General features: G+C 48.3%; 1 protein-coding gene across 1 annotated transcript in view; it reads right to left on the reverse strand.

Annotated features, from left to right (window-relative positions):
* The window catches only part of LOC129844934 (UPF0606 protein KIAA1549L-like), a gene marked incomplete at its 5' end in the record, with an annotated part of 89,011 nt that extends 64,788 nt beyond the window's left edge, over positions 1 to 24,223 (reverse strand). Inside the window, 5 exons of the mRNA XM_055913099.1 lie at positions 3,949 to 4,120; positions 4,815 to 4,966; positions 13,251 to 13,310; positions 21,851 to 22,019; positions 24,080 to 24,223. Of these exons, the coding sequence (XP_055769074.1) occupies positions 3,949 to 4,120; positions 4,815 to 4,966; positions 13,251 to 13,310; positions 21,851 to 22,019; positions 24,080 to 24,223 (697 nt within the window). The remainder of the gene's footprint in view (positions 1 to 3,948; positions 4,121 to 4,814; positions 4,967 to 13,250; positions 13,311 to 21,850; positions 22,020 to 24,079) is intronic.
* Between the last annotated feature and the right edge of the window lie 917 nt (positions 24,224 to 25,140).

The following is a 25,140-nucleotide window of genomic DNA, read 5'->3' on the forward strand; positions in this document are numbered from 1 at the left end:
AGGGAGGGAGTACCTCCGTTTTACAGAGGTCTTCTCAGAGTGTGGAGCATAATGAAGGTGTCCAGACGAACTTCAGCGGAGTCAGTGCATTGGTTGTTGGAGGAACCTCTGGTGTATGGGGCAAGACTGGATTGTACAACTGCAGCTGTTCCACATTTCTCCAAGATTCTGGTGAAGGGAAAAATAATCACCTTAAGACAGTTAATGGCAATGGCTGGGCCCGCCTTAATGGATGGAAGACGGTTGGCTGAACATTTGGGGGTGAGGTCGGAAAGGATTGTTGGACAAATGCTGGGAAGCTGCAGGAAAGCTCTGTCAGCGGAAGAGTGGGGAATGCTTAATAGCCACAAGAAGAAGGAACAAGATGAAGACGTCTCATTTCCAAGATTAGGGATTACACCAAATATCCCAGAGTCAGAGAGAAAAGGTTTATTGTTGGATTTGAGAGGGTTGGAGGAGGTGGGTTTGGATGAGGTGAATGGGAAGGACTTGTATAGGGGGTGTGTTAAGGTGTTAAATAAAGAGAAATTGAAAAATAGAAAAGACACTCCATGGAGGGTAAAATTGGGAATTGATGACAAGGTAAAGCCAGCATGGAGAGCACTGTACAAACCAACGTTACAAAAGGGTACTGGTGATATGCAATGGAGGGTGTTACATGGCATTATTGCAGTTAATGCTTTTGTATCTGTCGTTAATTCAGATGTTAAAGATGGATGTCCTTTTTGTAATATAAGAGAAACCATTTTTCACTGTTTTATGGAGTGTGAGAGGATAAAACCTCTATTGGAAATACTGGAATCTTTGTTTAGAGCTGTAGGTGAGATTTTCAATAACAATGTTTTTATTTTGGGGTTTCAATATAGTAAGCAACAGAAAAGAAAATGTCAAATGTTAAATTTTATTTTGGGACAAGCTAAGATGTCAATTTTTTTGAGTAGGAAACATAAGATAGACACGGGATATGAGAAGGATATAAGATGTGTTTTTTAAGGATTAGTGAAAGCAAGAATAAAAGTGGATTTTGAGTTCTTCTCAGCTGTAAAAGATCTCCCATTGTTTGAGGAGAAGTGGGCATATGAAGGAGTGCTTTGTTTTGTAGAGGAGGGGAAATTATTTTTTGTTGAGGAAATAAGTTGAATGTATATGTTCTTTTGTTTTTTTGTTTTATTTATTTTGTGTAGGAATTACATTTATTGTTTCATTTCTGAAAAGGCAGTGTGTCATTATTTATGTTAACAATTGAATAGAAAATAAAGGTTTTATAAAAACTCAAAACTCTCTCTCTCTCTACCTCTCTCTCTCTCTCTACCTCTCTCTCTCTCTCTCTCTACCTCTCTCTCTCTCTCTCTCTCTCTCTCTCTCTACCTCTCTCTACCTCTCTCTACCTCTCTCTACCTCTCTCTACCTCTATCTACCTCTCTCTCTCTCTACCTCTCTCTCTCTCTACCTCTCACTCTCTCTACCTCTCTCTCTCTCTACCTCTCTCTCAACTCAATTTGCTTTATTGGCATGACGTAACAATGTACATATTGCCAAAGCTTACCTTGGAGATTTACAATATCAACATAATTCAAATAATAATAATCAATATTGTAAATGGGACAATAGTAACAACAATAATCAAGGGTCAAAATAACCATACGTGGTATTTCTGTGGTATTTCTGTGGTACACTGTGATATTTCTGTGGTACACTGTGGTATTTCTGTGGTACACTGTGGTATTTCTGTGGTACACTGTGGTATTTCTCCCAGTAGATATGAGCGTTTATCAAAATTGGATTTGTTTTTTTAATTCTTTGTGAATCTGTGTAATCTGAGGGAAATATGTGTCTCTAATATGGTCATACATTGGGTAGGAGGTTAGGAAGTGCAGCTCAGTTTCCACCTCATTTTGTGGGCAGTGTTTACATAGCCTGTCTTTTGAGAGCCAGGTCTGCCTATGGCGGCCATTCTCAATAGCAAGGCTATGCTCACTGAGTCTGTACATAGTCAATGTTTTCCTTAAATTTGGTTCAGGTATTATGCCACTGTGTACTCTCTGTTTAGTGCCAAATAGCATTCTAGTTTGCTCAGTTTTTTTGTTAATTCTTTCCAGTGTGTCAAGTAATTCTGTTTTTCTTTTCTCTTGATTTGGTTGGGTCTCTCTCTGTATATAGCTTGAGTTTCTTCTCTCTCTCTCTCTCTCCATCCCCATCCATCCACCAACCCACCCAACAACCTACACACACACACACACACACCCATCCATCCATCCATCCATCCACCAACCCACCCAACAACCTACACACACCCACCCATCCATCCACCCATCCATCCATCCACCAACCTACCTACCCACCCATCCATCCACCCATCCATCCATCTATCCACCCGCCCAACAACCTACCCACCCATCCATCCATCCATCCATCCACCCACCCACCCAACAACCTACACACACCCACCCATCCATCCACCCATCCATCCATCCACCAACCCACCCAACAACCTAGCCACCCATCCACCCAACAACCTACACACACCCACCCATCCATCCACCCATCCATCCATCCACCAACCCACCCAACAACCTAGCCACCCATCCACCCAACAACCTACCCACCCATCCATCCATCCATCCACCCAACAACCTACCCACCCATCCATCCATCCATCCACCCACCCACCCACAACCCACCCACCCACCACCCATCCATCCACAAACCCACCCAACAACCCACCCACCCATCCAGCCACCAACCCACCCAACAACCTACCCACCCACCCATCCATCCATCCACCAACCCACCCAACAACCTACCCACCCACCCATCCATCCATCCATCCATCAACCCACCAACCCACCCACCCATCCATCCACCAACCCACCCAACAACTTACCCATCCATCCATCCATCCATCCACCCAACAACCTACCCACCCATCCATCCATCCATCCACCAACCCACCCAACAACTTACCCATCCACCCATCCATCCACCAACCCACCCAACAACCTACCCATCCATCCATCCATCCATCCACCAACCCACCCAACAACCTACCTACCTACCCACCCATCCATCCATCCATCCATCCACCCAACAACCTACCCACCCACCCATCCATCCATCCATCCATCCAGCAACCCACCCAACAACCTACCCACCCATCCATCCATCCACCCACCCAACAACCCACCCACCCACCCACCCACCCACCCACCCATCCATCCACCAACCCACCCAACAACCTACCCACCCACCCATCCATCCATCCATCCATCCACCAACCCACCCAACAACCTACACACACACCCACCCATCCATCCATCCATCCACCCACCCAACAACCCACCCACCCACCCATCCATCCATCCACCAACCCAACAACCTACCCACCCATCCATCCATCCATCCATCCATCCATCCACCAACCCACCCAACAACCTACCCACCCATCCATCCATCCATCCATCCATCCACCAACCCACCCAACAACCTACACACACACCCACCCATCCATCCATCCACCCATCCATCCATCCACCCACCCACCCACCCAACAACCTACCTACCTACCCACCCATCCATCCATCCATTCATCCACCCACCCAACAACCTACCCACCCATCCATCCATCCACCCACCCAACAACCTACCTACCTACCCACCCATCCATCCATCCATCCACCCACCCAACAACCCACCCACCCACCCATCCATCCATCCACCAACCCAACAACCTACCCACCCATCCACCCATCCATCCATCCATCCATCCATCCACCCACCCAACAACCCACCCACCCACCCATCCATCCATCCACCAACCCAACAACCTACCCACCCATCCATCCATCCATCCACCAACCCATCTAACAACCTACACACCCACCCATCCATCCATCCACCAACCCAACAACCTACCCACCCATCCACCCATCCAAGAGGAGGTATACGTACGTTCAGCCTGCAGATGAACGAAGTAGCCCAGTGTGAGGGCCATGGTCTGAGAGTCCAGCGTGTTCAGGACCTTGGCGGCTGACGTGCCCGGTAACGGACGACCGTTCAGCTGAACGTAGTAGGTCATCTCTGCTGGGTTCTTCTGACCCATCACTCGACGGATACTCACCATCTGAGTGGATATAGGAAGGGTTAAAACAAGTGTACTCAGATTGAAGTGCCTACCTGTACTTCCAGGATGTTACGGTGCACTGCCACCTACGGACATGAAGCGGTCATAGCACGTTTACTTCATACACTAGTTCTTCAGAAAACAATACAGTGACAAATGAGAACACAATGACTAATGGGTAAAACACATGTGTGGTTAACACATTCATTATTGAAATGAATTGCATCAATACCATCAGCATCTTTACCTTTAATATATTTCACTTCTATAACAAGCTGGAAATCCCTCTGATTAAGTTGTGTGTGTGTGTGGGTGTGAGTTTTTATGTGTGTGTGTGTGTGTGTGTGCGTGTGTGCGTGCGTGCGTGCGTAACTGTGTGTAAACGTCCACACACGTGTGTTTTAGTTTTCATCACTATGAAATATAGATGTGTTGTTTAGGAAACAAGTCAACATTAGTATTCAATCCATTAGCTTCACTACTCAACACACCTACAAGCACATCAACCTGAGACAGTCAGTTAACAACATAAGGACATCCACACTGGGGAAGTTGACAATAAACCTGTCAGGAGTGGCCACTGTCTCAGAACCAGGTCTGTCAAGGGCCTCCAGTGCAGACCTCCAGGCCAGACTTAGTCAATCCCAAGTAGAGGCCAACCTGCCTGGGTTGCAGTGCCAGCTCTGCTCCCTACCTGGACCGTGTAGCTGTCCACAGTGGTGGCTCTCCTGAAGCGAGTGCCCTGCTGGCGAGCAACCACAAACAGCTCAGCCAGGCGCTGCTCCATGAGACTGGCAAAGCTCTGGTACTGGCTCTCCAGAGATGAGTTATCCACATCCAGGATGACTGCAGGGAGAGGGGGAGTGGGGAAGAGGGGGGGGGGGGAGCAGAGAGGAGAGAAAAGGAGAAGGAACGGAGGAGAGAGGTGGGAGAGGGAGAAGTATGAGAATAAGAGAGAGCGGGAGAGCGAGAGAGAGAAAGGGAGAGTGCGAGTGAGACAGAGGGTAACGAGGAGGTCAGAGGAGGTGATTGAGTGAGATAATTTAATCCAATTGAGAGAGAGAATGAAGGAGGAGAAAGAGAGGGATGAGGAAGGAAGCGAAAGAAAGAGAGATGTTAGTAAAGGCAGTACTCCTGATTATTAATCTCTAACAGTAAATCCTATTATGATCAGCTGACCTTGGTCCGGCCCTGCCTCTCTCATCCTTCCCAGAGAGACGGTAAGAGATGCAAAATACCATCACACAGATAATTCCCTCTATAAAAAGAGAAGAGGCTACACATCTACACACACACGAGCTCATACTCAACCACACACTACGCATAGCTAAACACACACTCATCTACGCATGTCTAATCTAATCTAACCTGATCTGATTCATCTTCACATCTACACAGCACAGACCTGATCTGATTCATCTACACATCTACACAGCACATACCTGATTCATCTACACACCTCAGACCTGATTCATCTACACACCTCAGACCTGATTCATCTACACAGCACAGACCTGATCTGATTCATCTACACATCTACACAGCACAGACCTGATCTGACTCATCTACACAGCACAGACCTGATCTGATTCATCTACACAGCCCAGACCTGATTCATCTACACAGCCCAGACCTGATTCATCTACACATCTACGCAGCCCAGACCTGATTCATCTACACAGCCCAGACCTGATTCATCTACACAGCACAGACCTGATACATCTACACAGCCCAGACCTGATTCATCTACACAGCCCAGACCTGATTCATCTACACAGCTCAGACCTGATCTGATTCATCTTTACATCCACACGGCCCAGACCTGATTCATCTACACAGCCCAGACCTGATTCATCTACACATCTACACAAACCTGTCCAGTCATGATACACTAGTGACAGCATGGGGGTCATGGTCCAGTGATGGTACACTAGTGACAGAATGGGGGTCATGGTCCAGTCATGGTACACTAGTGACAGAATGGGGGTCATGGTCCAGTCATGATACACTAGTGACTGAATGGGGGTCATGGTTCAGTCATGATACACTAGTGACAGAATGGGAGTCATGGTCCAGTCATGATACACTAGTGACAGAATGGGGGTCATGGTCCAGTCATGATACACTAGTGACAGAATGGGGGTCATGGTCCAGTCATGGTACACTAGTGACAGAATGGAGTCATGACCCAGTCATGGTACACTAGTGACAGAATGGGGGTCATGGTCCAGTCATGATACACTAGTGACAGAATGGGGGTGATGGTCCAGTCATGGTACACTAGTGACAGAATGGGGGTCATGGTCCAGTCATGATACACTAGTGACAGAATGGGGGTCATGGTCCAGTCATGGTACACTAGTGACAGAATGGGGGTGATGGTCCAGTCATGGTACACTAGTGACAGAATGGGGGTCATGGTCCAGTCATGATACACTAGTGACAGAATGGGGGTGATGGTCCAGTCATGGTACACTAGTGACAGAATGGGGGTCATGGTCCAGTCATGATACACTAGTGACAGAATGGGGGTCATGGTCCAGTCATGGTACACTAGTGACAGAATGGGGGTCATGGTCCAGTCATGATACACTAGTGACAGAATGGGAGTCATGGTCCAGTCATGATACACTAGTGACAGAATGGAGTTCATGGTCCAGTCATGATGCACTAGTGACAGAATGGGGGTCATGGTCCAGTCATGATACACTAGTGACAGAATGGGGGTCATGGTCCAGTCATGATACACTAGTGACAGAATGGGGTTTATGGTCCAGTGATGATACACTAGTGACAGAATGGGATTCATGGCCCAGTCATGATACACTAGTGACAGAATGGGGGTCATGGCCCAGTCAGGGTACACTAGTGACAGAATGGGGGTCATGGTCCAGTCATGATACACTAGTGACAGAATGGGGGTCATGGTCCAGTCATGGTACACTAGTGACAGAATGGAGTCATGACCCAGTCATGGTACACTAGTGACAGAATGGGGGTCATGGTCCAGTCATGATACACTAGTGACAGAATGGGGGTGATGGTCCAGTCATGGTACACTAGTGACAGAATGGGGGTCATGGTCCAGTCATGATACACTAGTGACAGAATGGGGGTCATGGTCCAGTCATGGTACACTAGTGACAGAATGGGGGTGATGGTCCAGTCATGGTACACTAGTGACAGAATGGGGGTCATGGTCCAGTCATGATACACTAGTGACAGAATGGGGGTGATGGTCCAGTCATGGTACACTAGTGACAGAATGGGGGTCATGGTCCAGTCATGATACACTAGTGACAGAATGGGGGTCATGGTCCAGTCATGGTACACTAGTGACAGAATGGGGGTCATGGTCCAGTCATGATACACTAGTGACAGAATGGGTCTCATGGTCCAGTCATGATACACTAGTGACAGAATGGAGTTCATGGTCCAGTCATGATGCACTAGTGACAGAATGGGGGTCATGGTCCAGTCATGATACACTAGTGACAGAATGGGGGTCATGGTCCAGTCATGATACACTAGTGACAGAATGGGGTTTATGGTCCAGTGATGATACACTAGTGACAGAATGGGATTCATGGCCCAGTCATGATACACTAGTGACAGAATGGGGGTCATGGCCCAGTCAGGGTACACTAGTGACAGAATGGTGACATGACCCAGTCATGGTACACTAGTGACAGAATGGGGGTGATGGTCCAGTCATGATACACTAGTGACAGAATGGTGTCATGGTCCAGTCATGATACACTAGTGACAGAATGGGGGTCATGGTCCAGTCATGATACACTAGCGACAGAATGGGGTTTATGGTCTAGTGATGATACACTAGTGACAGCATGGGGGTCATGGTCCAGTCATGATACACTAGTGACAGAATGGGTGTGATGGTCCAGTCATGGTACACTAGTGACAGAATGGGGGTCATGGTCCAGTCATGATACACTAGTGACAGAATGGGGGTTCATGGTCCAGTCATGATACACTAGTGACAGAATGGGGGTTCATAGTCCAGTCATGGTACACTAGTGACAGAATGGGGTCATGGTCCAGTCATGATACACTAGTGACAGAATGGGGGTCATGGCCCAGTCATGATACACTAGTGACAGAATGGGGGTCATGGTCCAGTCATGATACACTAGTGACAGAATGGTGTCATGGTCCAGTCATGATACACTAGTGACAGAATGGGAGTCATGGTCCAGTCATGGTACACTAGTGACAGAATGGGGTCATGACCCAGTCATGGTACACTAGTGACAGAATGGGGTCATGACCCAGTCATGATACACTAGTGACAGAATGGGGGTTCATGGTCCAGTCATGATACACTAGTGACAGAATGGAGGTCATGGTCCAGTCATGATACACTAGTGACAGAATGGGGGTCATGGTCCAGTCATGATACACTAGTGACAGAATGGGGGTCATGGTCCAGTCATGATACACTAGTGACAGAATGGGGTTCATGGTCCAGTCATGGTCCAGTCATGATACACTAGTGACAGAATGGGGGTCATGGTCCAGTCATGGTACACTAGTGACAGCATGGGGGTCATGGTCCAGTCATGATACACTAGTGACAAAATGGAGGTTCATGGTCCAGTCATGATACACTAGTGACAGAATGGGGGTCATGGTCCAGTCATGATACACTAGTGACAGAATGGGGGTCATGGTCCAGTCATGATACACTAGTGACAGAATGGGGTCATGGCCCAGTCATGATACACTAGTGACAGAATGGGGTTTATGGTCCAGTCATGATACACTAGTGACAGAATGGGGTTTATGGTCCAGTCATGATACACTAGTGACAGAATGGGGGTCATGGTCCAGTCATGGTACACTAGTGACAGAATGGGGGTCATGGTCCAGTCATGATACACTAGTGACAGAATGGGGGTCATGGCCCAGTCATGGTACACTAGTGACAGAATGGGGGTCATGGCCCAGTCATGGTACACTAGTGACAGCATGGGGGTCATGGTCCAGTGAGACTATTTTCCTGACCCATTTGTAGATGTATATTACAATGGACAGGGGATGTTCAGTAAAACAACATAATCACATGGTTTAAGACCTCTGTACTCCAGTGACAGAATGGGTAGTCATGGTGACCTCTGTAAGATAGTACTCATCTTCTACTCATTGAATTACACATTTAACGAGGGTGGCAGCAATTATACAAAAGCCTTCATAACATCGTTGTTCAATGATGTCACTCAGTCAAGATCATTTTAAATATACAATATTGATATATTTCTCCATGTCTCCGCAACGACCATCAATCAACAACAGCTATGATACGCCATAGTGCATGCCGTTGGTAGTCTGTTCAGAGTCTAGGCATCAGATAAGAAAGCATGGAATATTTCAGAGGAATTCAATCTCAAGGGTGCACTGCTAGAGTAGCTTAAATAATAAATAAGGTAACCAATAGAAGGGATAGGATCAAATAATCAAATCACAATTGAATGAAGTGCATTTAAAAAAAGGCTCAATACACTTTACAGAAATATCATAGAAGTCCTAAACATGCATTATCCCTTTCCACTCACAGCCCCTGTCACGACGTACACGGGTTGAAAATGACAGATCTTGTCATTGATAAGTGGTGATATAAACAACAAGTTGCCCCCATCCCTCCCACTACTGGGATACTTCTGCACATGTGTTGTTGTCTGAGTGAAGGGAAACGCTGTAAATGGAGAGGAGTCGATGTGTTCTGAAAGATGACACGTTCACGATTAGAATATATACCGCTTTGATGTCATACACGCAAATCACACACCCATGAGTCCAAATGTGCCCTTCATATTTCCATATTAGAAAACTCATCGTTTACTGTACCAATGTTTGTGATCACTATGTTTGATCCACAGTTACAAGGATGACATGCATCATACCCTGTGTCGTCCTGAACAAAATGAGCCTAAATTTGGCGTATTGTGAAGAACATTTGTGGTGAAATACACACTTGAATGCACTCATGAAATAACAACAGTAATTAAGTGATGGTGAGGAAGCAGGGCTGTGTTCCAAACAAACAACTACAAGTGTGCTTGCTTCACTTCCTCAATGGCAAAGAGGAGAGCTCAACAAAGCACCTTATAGTTAAAGTGCACAGTTTGGAGAGGTGTGTGGCCTCTTGGAGACACCAGTCAGACCTCTCACTCAAACCCACAGTTTGGAGAGGTGTGAGGCCTCTTGGAGACACCAGTCAGACCTCTCACTCAAACCCACAGTTTGGAGAGGTGTGTGGCCTCTTGGAGACACCAGTCAGACCTCTCACTCCAACCCACAGTTTGCAGAGGTGTGTGGCCTCTTGGAGACACCAGTCAGACCTCTCACTCAAACCCACAGTTTGGAGAGGTGTGAGGCCTCTTGGAGACACCAGTCAGACCTCTCACAGAAAAACTCACAGTTTGGAGAGGTGTGCGGCCTCATGGAGACACCAGTCAGACCTCTCACTCCAACCCACAGTTTGGAGAGGTGTGTGACCTCTTGGAGACACCAGTCAGACCTCTCACTCCAACCCACAGTTTGGAGAGGTGTGTGACCTCATGGAGACACCAGTCAGACCTCTCACTCAAACCCACAGTTTGGAGAGGTGTGTGACCTCTTGGAGACACCAGTCAGACCTCTCACTCAAACCCACAGTTTGGAGAGGTGTGTGGCCTCTTGGAGACACCAGTCAGACCTCTCACTCAAACCCACAGTTTGCAGAGGTGTGTGGCCTCTTGGAGACACCAGTCAGACCTCTCACTCAAACCCACAGTTTGGAGAGGTGTGAGGCCTCTTGGAGACACCAGTCAGACCTCTCACAGAAAAACTCACAGTTTGGAGAGGTGTGCGGCCTCATGGAGACACCAGTCAGACCTCTCACTACAACCCACAGTTTGGAGAGGTGTGTGACCTCTTGGAGACACCAGTCAGACCTCTCACTCCAACCCACAGTTTGGAGAGGTGTGTGCCTCATGGAGACACCAGTCAGACCTCTCACTCAAACCCACAGTTTGGAGAGGTGTGTGACCTCTTGGAGACACCAGTCAGACCTCTCACTCAAACCCACAGTTTGGAGAGGTGTGTGGCCTCTTGGAGACACCAGTCAGACCTCTCACTCAAACTCACAGTTTGGAGAGGTGTGTGGCCTAATGGAGACACCAGTCAGACCTCTCACTCAAACCCACAGTTTGGAGAGGTGTGTGGCCTCTTGGAGACACCAGTCAGACCTCTCACTCAAACCCACAGTTTGGAGAGGTGTGTGGCCTCTTGGAGACACCAGTCAGACCTCTCACTCAAACTCACAGTTTGGAGAGGTGTGTGGCCTAATGGAGACACCAGTCAGACCTCTCACTCAAACCCACAGTTTGGAGAGGTGTGTGGCCTCTTGGAGACACCAGTCAGACCTCTCACTCCAACCCACAGTTTGGAGAGGTGTGAGGCCTCTTGGAGACACCAGTCAGACCTCTCACTCAAACTCACAGTTTGGAGAGGTGTGAGGCCTCATGGAGACACCAGTCAGACCTCTCACTCAAACCCACAGTTTGGAGAGGTGTGTGACCTCTTGGAGACACCAGTCAGACCTCTCACTCAAACCCACAGTTTGGAGAGGTGTGTGGCCTAATGGAGACACCAGTCAGACCTCTCACTCAAACCCACAGTTTGCAGAGGTGTGTGACCTCTTGGAGACACCAGTCAGACCTCTCACTCAAACCCACAGTTTGGAGAGGTGTGTGACCTAATGGAGACACCAGTCAGACCTCTCACTCAAACCCACAGTTTGCAGAGGTGTGTGACCTCTTGGAGACACCAGTCAGACCTCTCACTCAAACCCACAGTTTGGAGAGGTGTGTGGCCTCTTGGAGACACCAGTCAGACCTCTCACTCAAACCCACAGTTTGGAGAGGTGTGTGACCTCTTGGAGACACCAGTCAGACCTCTCACTCAAACCCACAGTTTGGAGAGGTGTGTGACCTCTTGGACACACCAGTCAGACCTCTCACTCAAACCCACAGTTTGGAGAGGTGTGTGGCCTCTTGGAGACACCAGTCAGACCTCTCACTCAAACCCACAGTTTGGAGAGGTGTGAGGCCTCTTGGAGACACCAGTCAGACCTCTCATTCAAACTCACAGTTTGGAGAGGTGTGTGACCTCTTGGAGACACCAGTCAGACCTCTCACTCCAACCCACAGTTTGGAGAGGTGTGTGGCCTCTTGGAGACACCAGTCAGACCTCTCACTCAAACCCACAGTTTGGAGAGAAGTGTGGCCTCTTGGAGACACCAGTCAGACCTCTCACTCAAACCCACAGTTTGGAGAGGTGTGTGACCTCTTGGACACACCAGTCAGACCTCTCACTCAAACCCACAGTTTGGAGAGGTGTGTGGCCTCTTGGAGACACCAGTCAGACCTCTCACTCCAACCCACAGTTTGGAGAGGTGTGTGACCTCATGGAGACACCAGTCAGACCTCTCACTCAAACCCACAGTTTGGAGAGGTGTGTGACCTCTTGGAGACACCAGTCAGACCTCTCACTCAAACCCTTGTAAACCCTTGTTTTTCTTATCTTGCACCTACTCCAACATGTCAATGAATATTCTCATTATGTTACTGAATGTCTCCAGAGTATTTCCAGATGGTGTTACTGACAAATGCTGTGAAAAGTACAGTAAATATAAAATGCACATACAATTCAATTGCTCTTTCAATTGCTACACTCTTAGAAAAAAAGGTGCTATCTAGAACCTAAAGGGTTCTTCAGCTGTCCCCATAGGAGAACCCTTTGAATAACCCCTTTTGGTTCCATGTAAAACCCTTTTGGGTTCCATGTAGGACCCTTTCCACAGAGGGTTCTACATGGAACCAAAAAGGGTTCTCCGTGGAACAAAAAAGGGTTGTCCTATGGGGACAGCTGAAGAACCCTTTTGAAAGCCTTTTTTCTAAGACGGTACCATGGTCATGCGTTTGCTTTTCTATTTGTCCCAACCCATACAGGCCCATCTCCATGACTGTAAGGGTTACATGAAGAACAGAACACTGAACACGTATCAGCAGCACAACTAGAGGGCTTCTCTTCAATAAGCCAACAAGGAGAGAAACAATAAGACAATTACCTGTGATTACCCAGAAGTCTCTGGTAGCGATGGAGGTATTGAGGTTGTGGTATTCCAACGCTGGAAAAGAACAGAGGAACAGCATGACCGGTCTGACATTTCTTCTTTATGTGAGTCAAAATCATTTCTGTGAAGTTCTTTATGAATTTGACTCAGGTCAGAACTACATTGGTGCTTTGAGTGGCGCGGTTTCTCCTTTTGAAAACATCACTGCAGTGGTACTGAGAGTTTGCAGTGGCACAACTTAAACCTGCATTATGCCTGTGTGTCATAGAGTTTCTTATACTGAGAGCTCTGTCTGAGTGTCTCACTGTGAGAGCTTATATCTGCATGGGCTCTGCCTCTCTTCTGGTTGTCTGTTGAGTTTGCCAGGCTTTAGCTCGGTTACATATTTCCTGCCTGAATAATTACTGGGGCTGGCACAGTGGTTTGGGGGCATGCTGTTTCACTGGCCTGAAATCAGACACGGTACAGAAATCAGACATGGTACAGAAAGAGAGACGGGTAGAGTTGGAGAGAGAGTTGGAGAGAGAGAGAGAGTTGGAGAGAGAGAGAGAGAGAGAGAGAGAGAGAGAGAGAGAGAGAGAGAGAGAGAGAGGTAAAGTTGTACAGAGAGAGAGAGACAGGGGTAGAGTTGTACAGAGAGAGAGAGAGAGAGAGAGAGAGAGAGAGAGAGAGAGAGAGAGAGAGAGAGAGAGAGACAGGGGTAGAGTTGTACAGAGAGAGAGAGAGAGAGACGGGTAGAGTTGTACAGAGAGAGGGAGAGAGAGAGAGAGAGACAGGGGTAGAGTTGTACAGAGAGAGAGAGTGACATCTGGTTCAGGTGTCACAAACAAACTGACAGTGATAACAGCCCTAAGATGGCCGTCTGGCTGCGAGGCTGGCAGTAGTCCCTCCATCCTCCTCTCCATTCTCAGCACGTCCCCAAACATCCTCTATACATCTGTCTGGGGGGTTCTTTTATTCATTTCTAAAGATTTGCAAGCCTGTCACATCACCTGCTGCCACTGTATGAGTGAGTAGGGGAACAATGGATGCTCTGGCGTGCTACCCGTTACGACTGCAGGGCTGTCAGCACAATCTCTTTAACACTGTCCAATACTGTAGTCTCAGCCGTGCACAATCATGCTGCTTAATCTGTGATGTTTCACATAACCCTCAGAGCTCCACTGCTGAAGGTAGAGGGGCTAGGCCTCGGGAGGAAAAACACAGCATTCTGAAAGGTATTTGTTGGATGGATTGAAAAGGAGCAGGTTGTGTGTGATTCCCTTGTTGAATATAAGAAAACACCATGTCCTCTAAACAGTAGTGTAGAAGTCAAACACAAACTAATGTGTGTTGTGATGATTCTTTACTTGAGTTGTTTGGTTTTCTGTCATCCACATTCTGGTTTTAGAGACATTATCGACTGTCACAGCCTTACTAAAACCTCGGCACAGAGTTAGGCTTCTTAAATGTAGAAACACACACACACACACACACACACACACACACACACACACACACACACACACACACACACACACACACACACACACACACACACACACACACACACACACACACACACACACACACACACACACCATTGACAGGAAGAAAACACAAGACAAGCTTAAAAACTCATCACCACCTTTGATATCTAGCTAACTATATATCTATCTATCTATCTATCTATCTATTACATTTACATTTACGTCATTTAGCAGACGCTCTTATCCAGAGCGACTTACAAGTACATACATTCATATGTTTTTGTACTGTCTATCTAACTAACTAACTATCTATCTATCTATATATCTAACTAACTATCTATGTATCTATGTATGAACAGTCTGAAAAATCCCCTGACTTTCCCTGGAGTTCTCCAGGCTGTAAACAGTAGCATTGGAAGTGGAGAGAGATTTAGGGCCGTCTCTGTCTGAACAGGGCCTGAGGTGTTCTACTGTGCACACTGATAAACCCCCCACTGTTAATTATTTACTGTGGTAATTGCCTTTGAAGAGTGGAGCCAGCCGCTGTCAACATATGGCAGAGACCTCCCTCACCTCCCTATAAAACTGTAATACTGTAATATTACGAATGGCAGAGGTACAAAACCAACAGGGCAAACTATATCTCATCTCTCTCTTTCCCTCTGCTGAATCTGCCTCCTATCTTCCACTCATCGCTTTTCCCTCCCCTCTGTCTTCCTCTTGTGCTATTTTACTCACTATTCTACACTGCCCCCCCCCCCTCTCTGCCCCCCCCCCCTCTATCTCTCTATGCCCATAGGATATTATGCTCATCACTTGATTTATTCACAGCTAAAAGTGGATGGTCAACGCAACCCTCATTAACATTCATGCTTCTTATCTGGCCCATGCTGTCCAATGTAAACCAAGCAGCCACCTGCCCACCCCTTAATGATACAGTACATCTGCTAACATCATTACTGTATGTCAGAGCACAGCCCCGTGGCGCAACCCTCTCGTAAACAGGGTCACATGGGTCACCCCAAGTGCATCCTGGGTAGTCATGGATCAAGGGTGAGGGGTGACCCAGGTGTGAGTCTCGGAGGAGAAGTATGTGTCGCTCTTCCCAGATGTTTGGAGAACTGTCTGTGATGCAGGGGACGTCTTGGACCAGCGTCTCAGAATGGCATTTCTCTCTATGCTGATCGGAGTGCATTAGTTTGTTCCTTCTCCCAGTTCAAATGGAGGGAGCAGGCAGACGGAAGACTAGAAGAGTGTACTGGGACCGTTGTTTACTCACACCGTTTCCCTGTGACTGCTCATTTGTCTTTTAACCTCCACAGCTGCTATAGGGAGGGAACACTGGAGCAGCCTAGTTAGATGTGGCCTGTCCTTACAGAGGAGGATGATGAGGCAGAGGGTTATCTGTCCTTAGCATCCAGAGATTATAGAGGAGGATGAGGAGGCAGGGGGTTATCTGTACCTTAGCATCCAGAGATTATAGAGGAGGATGATGAGGCAGAGGGTTATTTGTATCTTAGCATCCAAAGATTATAGAGGAGGATTAGGAGGCAGGGGGTTAGCTGTACCTTAGCATCCAGAGATTATAGAGGAGGATGAGGAGGCAGGGGGTTAGCTGTACCTTAGCATCCAAAGATTATAGAGGAGGAGGCAGGGGGTTATCTGTACCTTAGCATCCAGAGCTTATAGAGGAGGAGGAGGAGGAGGCAGGGGGTTATCTGTACCTTAGCATCCAGAGTTTACAGAGGAGGAGGCAGGGGGTTATCTGTACCTTAGCATCCAGAGTTTACAGAGGAGGAGGCAGGGGGTTAGCTGTACCTTAGCATCCAGAGTTTACAGAGGAGGAGGCAGGGGGTTAGCTGTACCTTAGCATCCAGAGCTTATAGAGGAGTAGGCAGGGGGTTAGCTGTACCTTAGCATCCAGAGCTTATAGAGGAAGAGGAGGAGGCAGGGGGTTAGCTGTACCTTAGCATCCAGAGCTTACAGAGGAGGATGAGGAGGCAGGGGGTTATCTGTACCTTAGCATCCACAGCTTACAGAGGAGGATGAGGAGGCAGGGGGTTATCTGTACCTTAGCATCCAGAGCTTATAGAGGAGGATGAGGAGGCAGGGGGTTAGCTGTACCTTAGCATCCAGAGCTTATAGAGGAGGATGAGGAGGCAGGGGGTTATCTGTACCTTAGCATCCAGAGCTTACAGAGGAGGAGGAGGCAGGGGGTTAGCTGTACCTTAGCATCCAGAGCTTACAGAGGAGGAGGAGGCAGGGGGTTAGCTGTACCTTAGCATCCAGAGCTTATAGAGGAAGAGGAGGAGGCAGGGGGTTATCTGTACCTTAGCATCCAGAGCTTACAGAGGAGGAGGAGGAGGCAGGGGGTTATCTGTACCTTAGCATCCAGAGCTTATAGAGGAGGAGGCAGGGGGTTATCTGTACCTTAGCATCCAGAGTTTACAGAGGAGGAGGCAGAGGGTTAGCTGTACCTTAGTATCCAGAGCTTACAGAGGAGGAGGAGGAGGCAGGGGGTTATCTGTACCTTAGCATCCAGAGCTTACAGAGGAGGATGAGGAGGCAGGGGGTTAGCTGTACCTTAGCATCCAGAGCTTATAGAGGAGGATGAGGAGGCAGAGGGTTAGCTGTACCTTAGCATCCAGAGCTTATAGAGGAAGAGGAGGAGGCAGGGGGTTATCTGTACCTTAGCATCCAGAGTTTACAGAGGAGGAGGCAGGGGGTTAGCTGTACCTTAGCATCCAGAGCTTACAGAGGAGGAGGAGGAGGCAGGGGGTTATCTGTACCTTAGCATCCAGAGCTTATAGAGGAGGAGGCAGGGGGTTAGCTGTACCTTAGCATCCAGAGCTTATAGAGGAGGAGGAGGAGGAGGCAGAGGTTTAGCTGTACCTTAGCATCCAGAGCTTACAGAGGAGGAGGAGGAGGCAGGGGGTTATCTGTACCTTAGCATCCAGAGCTTATAGAGGAGGAGGCAGGGGGTTAGCTGTACCTTAGCATCCAGAGCTTATAGAGGAGGATGAGGAGGCAGGGGGTTATCTGTACCTTAGCATCCAGAGCTTACAGAGGAGGATGAGGAGGCAGGGGGTTAGCTGTACCTTAGCATCCAGAGCTTATAGAGGAGGATGAGGAGGCAGGGGGTTATCTGTACCTTAGCATCCAGAGGTTACAGAGGAGGAGGAGGAGGCAGGGGGTTATCTGTACCTTAGCATCCAGAGCTTATAGAGGAGGAGGCAGGGGGTTAGCTGTACCTTAGCATCCAGAGCTTATAGAGGAGGAGGAGGAGGCAGGGGGTTAGCTGTACCTTAGCATCCAGAGCTTATAGAGGAGGATGAGGAGGCAGGGAGTTAGCTGTACCTTAGCATCCAGAGCTTATAGAGGAGGAGGAGGCAGGGGGTTAGCTGTACCTTAGCACCCAGAGCTTATAGAGGAGGATGAGGAGGCAGGGAGTTAGCTGTACCTTAGCATCCAGAGCTTATAGAGGAGGAGGAGGAGGCAGGGGGTTAGCTGTACCTTAGCATCCAGAGCTTACAGAGGAGGAGGAGGAGGCAGGGGGTTAGCTGTACCTTAGCATCCAGAGTTTACAGAGGAGGATGAGGAGGCAGGGGGTTATCTGTACCTTAGCATCCAGAGCTTATAGAGGAGGATGAGGAGGCAGGGGGTTAGCTGTACCTTAGCATCCAGAGCTTATAGAGGAGGAGGAGGAGGCAGGGGGTTAGCTGTACCTTAGCATCCAGAGCTTATAGAGGAGGATGAGGAGGCAGGGGGTTGGCTGTACCTTAGCATCCAGAGCTTACAGAGGAGGATGAGGAGGCAGGGGTTTAGCTGTACCTTAGCATCCAGAGCTTATAGAGGAGGATGAGGAGGCAGGGGGTTAGCTGTACCTTAGCATCCAGAGCTTACAGAGGAGGATGAGGAGGCAGGGGGTTATCTGTACCTTAGCATCCAGAGCTTACAGAGGAGGAGGCAGGGGGTTAGCTGTACCTTAGCATCCAGAGCTTACAGAGGAGGAGGAGGAGGCAGGGGGTTATCTGTACCTTAGCATCCAGAGCTTACAGAGGAGGAGGCAGGGGTTTAGCTGTACCTTAGCATCCAGAGCTTATAGAGGAGGAGGAGGAGGCAGGGGTTTAGCTGTACCTTAGCATCCAGAGCTTATAGAGGAGGATGAGGAGGCAGGGGGTTAGCTGTACCTTAGCATCCAGAGCTTACAGAGGAGGATGAGGAGGCAGGGGGTTAGCTGTCCCTTAGCATCCAGAGCTTATAGAGGAGGATGAGGAGGCAGGGGGTTAGCTGTACCTTAGCATCCAGAGCTTATAGAGGAGGAGGCAGGGGGTTACCTGTACCTTAGCATCCAGAGCTTATAGAGGAAGAGGAGGAGGCAGGGGGTTATCTGTACCTTAGCATCCAGAGCTTATATAGGAGGATGAGGAGGCAGGGGGTTAGCTGTACCTTAGCATCCAGAGCTTATAGAGGAGGATGAGGAGGCAGGGGGTTAGCTGTACCTTAGCATCCAGAGCTTACAGAGGAGGATGAGGAGGCAGGGTTTTAGCTGTACCTTAGCATCCAGAGCTTATAGAGGAGGATGAGGAGATAGGGGGTTAGCTGTACCTTAGCATCCAGAGCTTATAGAGGAGGATGAGGAGGCAGGGGTTTAGCTGTACCTTAGCATCCAGAGCTTATAGAGGAGGATGAGGAGGCAGGGGGTTAGCTGTACCTTAGCATCCAGAGCTTATAGAGGAGGATGAGGAGGCAGGGGGTTAGCTGTACCTTAGCATCCAGAGCTTACAGAAGAGGATGAGGAGGCAGGGGGTTAGCTGTACCTTAGCATCCAGAGCTTATAGAGGAGGAGGCAGGGGGTTAGCTGTACCTTAGCATCCAGAGCTTATCGAGGAAGAGGAGGAGGCAGGGGGTTATCTGTACCTTAGCATCCAGAGCTTATAGAGGAGGATGAGGAGGCAGGGGGTTAGCTGTACCTTAGCATCCAGAGCTTACAGAGGAAGAGGAGGAGGCAGGGGGTTATCTGTACCTTAGCATCCAGAGCTTACAGAGGAAGAGGAGGAGGCAGGGGGTTAGCTGTACCTTAGCATCCAGAGCTTATAGAGGAGGAGGAGGAGGAGGCAGGGGTTAGCTGTACCTTAGCATCCAGAGCTTATAGAGGAGGAGGAGGAGGCAGGGGGTTAGCTGTACCTTAGCATCCAGAGCTTACAGAGGATGAGGAAGTAGGGGTTTATCTGTACCTTAGCATCCAGAACTTATAGAGGAAGAGGAGGAGGCAGGGGGGTTATCTGTACCTTAGCATCCAGAGCTTATAGAGGAGGAGGAGGAAGTAGGGGGTTATATGTACCTTAGCATCCAGAGTTTATAGAGGAGGATGAGGAAGTAGGGGTTTATCTGTACCTTAGCATCCAGAGCTTATAGAGGATGATGAGGAGGCAGGGGGTTAGCTGTACCTTAGCATCCAGAGCTTATAGAGGAGGATGAGGAGGCAGGGGGTTAGCTGTACCTTAGCATCCAGAGCTTATAGAGGAGGAGGCAGGGGGTTAGCTGTACCTTAGCATCCAGAGCTTATAGAGGAAGAGGAGGAGGCAGGGGGTTATCTGTACCTTAGCATCCAGAGCTTATATAGGAGGATGAGGAGGCAGGGGGTTAGCTGTACCTTAGCATCCAGAGCTTATAGAGGAGGATGAGGAGGCAGGGGGTTAGCTGTACCTTAGCATCCAGAGCTTACAGAGGAGGATGAGGAGGCAGGGTTTTAGCTGTACCTTAGCATCCAGAGCTTATAGAGGAGGATGAGGAGATAGGGGGTTAGCTGTACCTTAGCATCCAGAGCTTATAGAGGAGGATGAGGAGGCAGGGGTTTAGCTGTACCTTAGCATCCAGAGCTTATAGAGGAGGATGAGGAGGCAGGGGGTTAGCTGTACCTTAGCATCCAGAGCTTATAGAGGAGGATGAGGAGGCAGGGGGTTAGCTGTACCTTAGCATCCAGAGCTTACAGAGGAGGATGAGGAGGCAGGGGGTTAGCTGTACCTTAGCATCCAGAGCTTATAGAGGAGGAGGCAGGGGGTTAGCTGTACCTTAGCATCCAGAGCTTATAGAGGAAGAGGAGGAGGCAGGGGGTTATCTGTACCTTAGCATCCAGAGCTTATAGAGGAGGATGAGGAGGCAGGGGGTTAGCTGTACCTTAGCATCCAGAGCTTACAGAGGAAGAGGAGGAGGCAGGGGGTTATCTGTACCTTAGCATCCAGAGCTTACAGAGGAAGAGGAGGAGGCAGGGGGTTAGCTGTACCTTAGCATCCAGAGCTTATAGAGGAGGAGGAGGAGGCAGGGGTTAGCTGTACCTTAGCATCCAGAGCTTATAGAGGAGGAGGAGGAGGCAGGGGGTTAGCTGTACCTTAGCATCCAGAGCTTACAGAGGAGGAGGAGGCAGGGGGTTAGCTGTACCTTAGCATCCAGAACTTATAGAGGAAGAGCAGGAGGCAGGGGGGTTATCTGTACCTTAGCATCCAGAGCTTATAGAGGAGGAGGAGGAAGTAAGGGGTTATCTGTACCTTAGCATCCAGAGTTTATAGAGGAGGATGAGGAAGTAGGGGTTTATCTGTACCTTAGCATCCAGAGCTTATAGAGGAGGATGAGGAGGCAGGGGGTTAGCTGTACCTTAGCATCCAGAGCTTATAGAGGAGGATGAGGAGGCAGGGGGTTAGCTGTACCTTAGACTCAATAATTTAAAAAAAAATGCATCGTTGTAGAGGGCAACAGTCACGAACATGGCCGAGCAACAGTCACAAACATCCAATTACTCAAAGGGCTGGGGAACGTCACTCGTCCATGTTAAGTCCTTCCAGTACCTCAGTCCTTCTTCTGAAGAGACCCATGTTACTCACTGCTATAAATACCCAGACAGAAGTGTGTCATGCAGGCTATATGAAACCCACAGGGGTGTCTAGGGAGTAGTATGAAGTTGGCACGTAGACTCTGATCTCAGGTCAGTTTTGCATTTGAACCCCAATAAAGGTAAAGGTTAGGATTAGGGGGGGGTTACCTGATTCTAGATCTGTTTCTGGGGACACTTGATGTGGATCATGAGGATGTGTTAGGAGGGCATCGAGGAGGCACAAGGGCACTTACGTTCAGCAATGACCAGCGGTGGGTAGAACAGGAAGTAGCCGACCATCTCGGCGGTCAGCTGACCCAGGAGGTTAGAGGCGGCGGTGCCGTTGAGAGGGGAAGTCCCGTTCCTCACCATGTAGACCAGAGACACAGCAGGAGAACCCACTGACTGAGACACGCTCAGCATCTAGAGGACAGGGAGATGGAGAGAGAGAGAGAAAGAGAGAGAGAGGGAGAGAGAAAGAGAGAGAGGAGAGAGAGGGGGGGCATAGAGACAAAGTTGCACAACATAATTTCAATTTAGATCAATCTACTTTAATGTGTAATAAGTTACAGAGGAGGTATACAATGTATTGGCATAATTAGCATAACAAAAATATGCTTAAATCCATAAAGATATTGGCCAGTATTTCGCCACTTTGAAAGTGTTTATTTATAACGTCTACTACACAAAAACTAAAAACTAAACCTTGACATACATACATAATATAGTGGACATGTTAACACGGCAGCTAGGAAGCTCATTAAAACAACACAAACACTGTCTCCCTGAACACATCAGTTCAGATCAGAGAACAGCTTCTATTTACAATGGCACATGAACAATGCACTTAGGAATGATAATTATGCTCCAATTATACACAGCTTGCATTTTGCTTTGCTAGTGCCAAAGCTCTTCAACTGCAGAGCTGTGACTGGGAAAATGGTAGGTGCAAAATGCTTTGAGATTTAATCCATACAAACTGTGCCACACATCATCAAAATGACCAATCGGACGACCCATATTTAGACTCTTTGGATTTGTTTGTACTGAAGTTTAATGTCATAAGATCTAAAATAAGCCACAACACAAGTCTGGTATGAACATCAACTGTTTCATTTGAACCAGTTAGACGTAAAATGTCCAAAGTGTCCCTCCCTGATCTGTTTCACCTGTCCTTCTGCTTGTCTCCACCCCCTCCAGGTGTCGCCCATCTTCCCCATCTTCCCCTGGGTATTTATACCTGTGTTTTAGGACTGTATGTTGCCAGTTCGTCTTCTTTGTCAAGTCAACCAGCGTTTTTGTATCAGCTCCTGCTTTTCACCAGTCTCTCTTTTTCTCATCCTCCTGGTTTTGACCCTTGCCTGTCCTGACCCTGTGCTCTCCCACCTGACCACTCTGCCTGCCCCTGACCCTGAGCCTGCCTGCCGTCCTGTACCTTTGCCCCGTCTCTGGATTACCGACCTCTGTCTGACCTGAGCCTGCCTGCCATCCTATACCTTTGCCCCGACTCTGGATTACCGACCTCTGTCTGACCTGAGCCTGCCTGCCATCCTATACCTTTGCCCCGTCTCTGGATTACCGACCTCTGTCTGACCTGAGCCTGCCTGCCATCCTATACCTTTGCCCCGACTCTGGATTACCGACCTCTGTCTGACCTGAGCCTGCCTGCCATCCTATACCTTTGCCCCGTCTCTGGATTACCGACCTCTGTCTGACCTGAGCCTGCCTGCCGTCCTGTACCTTTGCCCCGTCTCTGGATTACCGACCTCTGTCTGACCTGAGCCTGCCTGCCATCCTGTACCTTTGCCCCGTCTCTGGATTACTGAAATCTGTCTGACCTGAGCCTGCCTGCCATCCTGTACCTTTGCCCCGTCTCTGGATTACCGACCTCTGTCTGACCTGAGCCTGCCTGCCATCCTATACCTTTGCCCCGACTCTAGATTACCGACCTCTGTCTGACCTGAGCCTGCCTGCCATCCTGTACCTTTGCCCCGTCTCTGGATTACCGACCTCTGTCTGACCTGAGCCTGCCTGCCATCCTGTACCTTTACCCCTATTGCTGTATAAACATTGTTACTTCAACACGGTGTGCATCTGGGTCTCACCTTATCCTGATACAAACAAGAAATCATTTATTTGTGGTGGGAAGCTTTGATAAGAGTACCTAGAGATTTAGGCTATGTATTAGGATATGTGTATACAATACAAAACCATAGAACTTTATTAATGCCCTGCTGGGACCAGTAACAAGGACATCATGAAGATCAGAAAAACAACATATTGTCTACTCATACCAAATAGAAGCCATTTACAGACATGTGTGCATACAGGAGGTACCAGCAATCGAACCCACTATCCTGGAGTTGCAAGCACCGTGCTCTACCAACTGAGCTACAGAGGACCACGTACACATGAAGTCACCCCCTCCAGAGGTCACAGGGTTACTGAGTGAGGAGGAGGCCATTGTACTATAATATCTGTACCTGGACAAAGAGTCTGGTGTGGACGTCCAGGACTTTGGCCTGGGCCTCAGAGAACACGTTCTCCAGCCTCTGTTCCATCATCTGCGAGAACCGACAGGAACGCGGGTCATCTCCTGGACCTACGAAGCGCAGAACTGGAACACACAGAGAAAACCCAGATCATAGAACATGGAGAACATCAGGGCAGAGTAACTGTAGTTCAATACTCAACCCCATCCAAATGAGCTTGTGTATGGACACAGAGCAGACTAATGTCCTGCAGCCTCCTTAATAACATGTCTTGTATATGAACACAGAGCAGACTAATGTCCTGCAGCCTCCTTAATAACATGTCTTGTATATGAACACAGAGCAGACTAATGTCCTGCAGCCTCCTTAATAACATGTCTTGTATATGGACACAGAGCAGACTAATGTCCTGCAGCCTCCTTAATAACATGTCTTGTATATGGACACAGAGCAGACTAATGTCCTGCAGCCTCCTTAATAACATGTCTGGTATATGGACACAGAGCAGACTAATGTCCTGCAGCCTCCTTAATAACATGTCTTGTATATGGACACAGAGCAGACTAATGTCCTGCAGCCTCCTTAATAACATGTCTTGTATATGGACACAGAGCAGACTAATGTCCTGCAGCCTCCTTAATAACATGTCTTGTATATGGACACAGAGCAGACTAATGTCCTGCAGCCTCCTTAATAACATGTCTTGTATATGGACACAGAGCAGACTAATGTCCTGCAGCCTCCTTAATAACATGTCTTGTATATGGACACAGAGCAGACTAATGTCCTGCAGCCTCCTTAATAACATGTCTTGTATATGGACACAGAGCAGACTAATGTCCTGCAGCCTCCTTAATAACATGTCTTGTATATGGACACAGAGCAGACTAATGTCCTGCAGCCTCCTTAATAACATGTCTTGTATATGGACACAGAGCAGACTAATGTCCTGCAGCCTCCTTAATAACATGTCTTGTATATGGACACAGAGCAGACTAATGTCCTGCAGCCTCCTTAATAACATGTCTTGTATATGGACACAGAGCAGACTA

This window comes from Salvelinus fontinalis, unplaced genomic scaffold, assembly GCF_029448725.1.
Source record: "Salvelinus fontinalis isolate EN_2023a unplaced genomic scaffold, ASM2944872v1 scaffold_0254, whole genome shotgun sequence".
Lineage (NCBI taxonomy): Eukaryota > Metazoa > Chordata > Actinopteri > Salmoniformes > Salmonidae > Salvelinus > Salvelinus fontinalis.